The following is a 6,141-nucleotide window of genomic DNA, read 5'->3' on the forward strand; positions in this document are numbered from 1 at the left end:
CAACTTATGCATTTCGATTTTTATACTCCTTTGACTGCACTTTACAAAGTCATTCATGGTATCTATGAAGATGAATTAGCCTCTTCACTGGAGAACGAGTCGTAACGAGTGTGGAGTTAGTTGATGCCCCTGTGTTGCCCCTAGTGTAAACGGCCTTAACTAACCCGCTTCGGCACGTCGTATACATCTTAAACTATATAGATGTAATCCAGAATAAATCTCGCCTCTGACCTCGGTGGCTTTAGACAGAGTTTGTGCGGTGCCCATATTCATATTTGCATAGTGACCCAAATAAAAAATATACCAAATTTGACGAACATTAAATTTATTTTCTGTGACAAACCAAACGCGTAAGGGATACCTCAAGAAAAGAACATTTTAATAATAGTGACAAACCCTAAATAACAATATTCGTTACTTCCTTTTTGAAACATCAAATGAAAACATCAGGGCCATTTACTACCCACAAGCAAACGAATAGTGGTTAAGTGGCAGATGTACGGGTCCATAATATTATGGTGCCAAATAACATCAAGAGTATGAAATGATTAAATCAAATACTTCATTAAGTCAACACATGCGAATTTTGATTAAACATTTAAGCCTGTTTGTTAACTAGTAAATCTCGTCGGTTAGTTTCTTTCCTATACTCAGCTACACTTTTCCTTTACAAAATCTGATACAATTTCTTATAAAATGGCCAGATGCTGTAGAAAAGATAGAAAAAATATACTTTAAGAATCAAAGATAGTACAATATAAATTCACTGCTGAGTTCCCAAAATATCCTAGGGCATCACTCGAAAACACAGCCATCCTACACAAAACCAAATTCTTTATTTCTGTAAATCCTATCTTCCCCTCCTCATTGATGCTCTAGATGACATGTACGAGGCTCCAAATGTTGCCGGCCTGCGTGCGGTTGGAGTGCGTCCCATCATGGGACCAAATCGGCAATCACCAAATCCCCCCCTCCCGAAAGGGAGGCCCAGAGCCTGTTTTTTTGGCTGCGCCGGCGCACGGACCCCCGTGTGTTGCTGGCGGTGTTGCTGCTGAGATCGGGGGATGTTGAAGCTAACCCGGGACCGGTGTGGGTGTGTCAGATCTGTGGCCGCCGAATCACTAAGGCACAGACGTCTTTCCGATGTAATTCACGATCACTACACTGGGTTCATGAAAAATGCACCACAATCAAAACAGCAGATTACAATAACAACTGGACCTGCAGTCTTCACACAGCACCCCCAAGTACCATAAACCCACATATTCAACAAAACTTACCCCAGCAACACAACCCAGCACTACCACCCCAAAGACCCACTCAACAACCACAGTCATTAGTTCCACCAAACCCTCCAAACCAAAACCAAAACAAACCACAACTACAACCAAAAAACAGAGGAAACAGCCGAAACACTCTTAAAGTTCTCCAAATAAACATAAACACACTCTCAAACAAAATAGATGAACTAGCCCTACTTGCCAAACAACAACAAGTAGATATCACTGTACAAGAAACAAAACTCAAGCCCATAACAAAAACTCCAACAATTGCAGGTTTCACAACAATCAGACAAGACAGAACGCACAAATATGGTGGCGGTCTACTAACTTACATCAAAGACAACATCACCTTTTCTGCCATTCAAATCCCACCTAACATAAACCAAGCTGCTACAGAACTCCAAATTTCTCAAGTCCACTTATCCAATAACAAGTCCATTTACATAGCCAACCTATACATCCCTCCCAGAGACACCAATCACCCACTACACAACCAAATAGATCAACTCATTACCGAATGCTTAATCCACATCACCAATAAACCAAACACAATCATCACAGGAGACATTAACGCCCACCACAACTCCTGGCACTCACCTTACAATGGCCACAGAGGCAAACTAATAGAAGACATCATACAGAACTCTAACCACATCATCCTCAACCAAAACTCACCTACTCGTCTACCCACCACAAACAATCAACAACCTACCTCTCCTGACATCTCCACAGCCTCTGACACTATAGCAAACAACATTACCTGGACTACACTGACAGAACTTTCATCAGACCACCTGCCTATACTACTAGACTATAGAACAAAAACAAACTTCCGACTACAACACCAAACAAAAAAATACACTAACTACCACAAAGCTGACTGGGCCTCCTTCTCAACTGAAATAGAATCGGCACTAGAAAACGTAGCAGACCCAACTGACATACACGTCGCAAATAAAACCCTCAGAAACATCATAATCCAAGCGGACAAACACAACATTCCCAAAGGCAAAATAAAAACAAATCAACCACCTCTTCCAGACGACACTAGAGCTCTCATAACTCAAAAAAATCAAATCAGAACTGCAAATCACACAGACCCGCAGCTACAGCAGTTAAACAGAGAAATTGATAGAGCTATACAAGACCATAAAACAAACATCTGGAGAGAACACTTGGACCAACATTGGGACAACAAACACAATAGCCATATACTCTGGAAAACGATACATCAACTATCAAACAAAACCATTCCCACTCAACCAAACAAATCCATTAGTTTCCCAAACAAAACAGCACACAAACAAAACAGCACAGCACAGGAATGGGTGTAGGCCCCGTCCCGCACTTGTCGCGGGACGGGGAGGGCGAACAACAACAACATGTACGAGTGGCGAAACTTGCACTGGAGCTCAACGGTGTGTTTTGCCTCCTTGCTACAAGCTGGGCAACTGGAGACGCCACGCACGCTGTCGCATGCCCGTCACGAGTGTCCTCAAAGTGTTGTAGCTACCTCCCGCCTGGTATGTTGGGTCCCATGTACTGAAAAATGGCAATGGCGTTCTATTAAACGGTTTCATTAAATATGTCAATACCTGCAAAAAAATTATCAGCTTGGGACACATAATTCTTATTCAGTTTTATTTTTATAAAGATGATCAAACAATAGTTACCTTTCTGGTAAACTTTTACCGAAAATTAAGAGATAACGAAATTGCCGAGTCACTATCAGAAAGTTTGCCTAATTTAATACGTGCGCCTAATTTTAATTTACAACAATAAAGAATTTACCTTGTTCATGAAGACGCGCGCTTGCATTCGACACGTTTTATGTGTGTTGTAGATCTTGGTTCGTAGGAATTCGATCTTTCTCTTATGTTGAAATGGCATCAGTGTTCGAAGCTTGTGTCGTTTAAGAAACGACTCCATTTCGACGGTGCCTGTCATTGAATGAGCAAACACTATCATATGTAAGAATTTATTATAACCTTTAAAGTATCAGAAGGAAGGTGAAATTTTTTAAAATGACATTTTGATGTCGAATTACAATGGATACACGAGATACGTTTCGACGAGTTTCAGGTAAGTTTCATATATACACCTAACAGTTATTTGTCAGGGTCTTTCTATAATGGGCACTCACCAGCTGCTTTGCAACGGTCATTTCGGGACTCTCAGTAGCTAGACTTGGTTTCGAAATATACAAAATAGGATCTAGAACTGCGCAAATGAACGCACTCGTCAGTAATAAATGGCAATGGTTTGAATGACAATGGTTCAATTACAAAAATTAATCACTAAATCATTCACCAGGAAGATGTCCTCTTGCTCCTTCTCCATCTTCGGTGAAGTATTTTTTGAAATAATCCAAGATGATCTTGGTGTCGGCTTCGTTCCATTTGAGGTAACGCCGACCTGCAAACAAAAATTCCGATTAAATTTACGCTAGTAAAGGAGGTAACGATGTCTGACAATACGAATTGTCACCACGTCAGGTACGCAAAGAACGAACACAGAATGCACTTGCACGCAGTGACTTTAACGTGAAGTTTTAAAATATTAAGTACCTACTGAGGACTGAATTATTCAGGTGGAGTTTACGGTGATCAAATCAATGTATATCAAATCGAATTGACAGCGTGTATGAAGGTATATCAAATCAAGTACGTATGTCAAATCAATGAAATTGTAATGGTAATTATTACAGATTTTTGGTGAGGAGCTTATAATAAACGACGAAAGATAACATGAGATTACTCAAGATCACAAACACGCATCAAACGATGAAAACAATGGTATATACAGCAATTTGGGCCTGGTAATGTCAATGAAGGAGAAGAAGATGGGTTTCAAAACACTTACCTGTTGAAGTTCTAGGAGTTGACGAACACGGCTCCTGGAATGTAAAAAGGGTGTAAGAAAGTATTTCTTACTTAAGTCGCTTCTTTAGGGTCAAACTATCAATAACTGATTCTCATACAACAGTAATTGTAATATTCCAACCAGAATTAGTTAGTTTAGTGGCCAAATGTTTACTAGCGCTTCAGCTATTTAGCTATCTCGCACCGAAAGTCAAGATGAACATCACCATAGAGGTGGAACGTCTCAATTATTCATCACCCACAAGGGGCGGAAGGTCTCAGATGTCCAGCCCGCTGAAGCTGGCTCGAAAGAAGCAGCGTTAGCATCTCAAAGAGACGAAAAGACAAGGAGGGACAGGTGAAAAGCAACAGAAACGAAGACACTCGAACAAGAGGTCGCTTACACAGGACGTCGGCCGCCCGCACGAGAGAGACAGAGAAGGGAAATGTAAGGAATCCTACCTACATAATAACTTAACCCCACAACTGAGATCTGCAGTCAGACACCGCGAGCTCAGCGGTGGGGCGCTCAGAAACAATCCCCCTAGGAACGCGAAATCCCATAGGACTTCTGACGCGCACAGACACGCGTAAGAAGTCCCCCTGAGGGGCAACCATAATTAGTACTCGCTAAATATCTCCAGATAACTTCCCTTCAATTGATGGGATTATTAGACGTTCTGGAATACTGTTTGACTCGTGGAAAGTTAAGACGCAGCTTCATTCTTTTCAACGTTAATGCAGCTGTGGACTTTTTTAAATGCATTAATAAGTAAGATACTCACTACAGGTTCACGATCAGAAGCATCATCACTGGACAGAGCCCCAGGTGGTTCCCAGTCTGATTCAGAAGACGCGTGACTGGCAGTCTCCACGTCATCAAATTGCAATCTGTTGGAATATAACAAACACGTTACTACGTGACTTTACTTTACTCTCAATTACATGTTAAATTAGGTACAACAATGCATACTGTTAATATGTATTTTGAAAATTTGTTACCGGTTTATAGTACATTTAATTTCATTTCAACTATTTTCATTATTTTTTGTAACAGAAAAATCCCTTGGGTAAGCTGTAAAAATTACAGTTTATACGTGGCCGATTTTACTGCTATCTCAACTACAGCGGTACACAATACAATCTTATCAGTTGCAATTTCACTAGAATATTTTGAACGTTAGTTGTTATTTGATGATTCAACAACTATAATGAAAGTTATTTGCACATGTTCGGACATGCCTACATTACTCGTTGTCTACAATCATTGTGCTTAATTTACTATTACAATAATAATATACAATTACCTTCTGACGGTAGGACGAGGCCTTTGAATTTTTTTTTTCTCATCCGGAAAACCTAAAAATTACGAGAAATTATCAATATTTTTTATTTTATCATTATTTCATAATCTTAATTTTAGTATTGTTTTAATTTCAACAAGTACCTTTAATGAATAACATACGTAATGAGTATGTCATATTTCTAGAATGCCTTTAATTGGGAATAGCCTATGATCGTCATCAATATGTTCACAATATAAATATTATCTGGTTAATTATTAAAGGGATTTTTCCATTTAACGGTAATTACTGACCTGATAATTTGGTGATGACCTTGCCACCTGCCTGAGGAATCAGTGCCCTGGAGAAAAACATTACATGAATATTAAGGACCTTGCAGATTATTTGAAAAGCAGATTTGTAAGAAAACCAGACAGCAGCAGCACACACAATACTTTAATGAGGCTTCAGCTCTCCCTGAATTCTTATTAAAATTTTATCTTGACATATTAAAAATAATTACCTTTCCAGACATTTTGATTTTTTCTTGGGGTTTAGCCCAGTGATTAAAAACTAGTGACATCCATATAAGAGTAATTTAATTTACACTAAAAGTACTTACTTTATGAAGCAATAGTGAACTATTTTAGTAGAGAATACAATGGAAGCACATATCATCCAATTTTGTAATGTATAACCTTTTATGGTTGTGAG

At 39.3% G+C, this 6,141-nt stretch overlaps 1 protein-coding gene across 1 annotated transcript; it reads right to left on the reverse strand.

Annotated features, from left to right (window-relative positions):
* Positions 1 to 333: 333 nt before the first annotated feature.
* LOC108671841 lies at positions 334 to 5,812 on the reverse strand. Its single transcript, XM_018159436.2, has 7 exons — positions 5,742 to 5,812; positions 5,452 to 5,503; positions 4,930 to 5,035; positions 4,146 to 4,179; positions 3,594 to 3,698; positions 3,075 to 3,223; positions 334 to 2,825 (listed from the first exon to the last, which is right to left on the reverse strand). The coding sequence occupies exons 1-7, from the start codon at positions 5,800 to 5,802 to the stop codon at positions 2,793 to 2,795; spliced, it is 540 nt and encodes a 179-aa protein (XP_018014925.2). The 5' UTR covers positions 5,803 to 5,812; the 3' UTR covers positions 334 to 2,792.
* Between the last annotated feature and the right edge of the window lie 329 nt (positions 5,813 to 6,141).

This window comes from Hyalella azteca, unplaced genomic scaffold (assembly GCF_000764305.2).
Source record: "Hyalella azteca isolate HAZT.00-mixed unplaced genomic scaffold, Hazt_2.0.2 contig12353, whole genome shotgun sequence".
NCBI classification, from domain to species: domain Eukaryota; kingdom Metazoa; phylum Arthropoda; class Malacostraca; order Amphipoda; family Hyalellidae; genus Hyalella; species Hyalella azteca.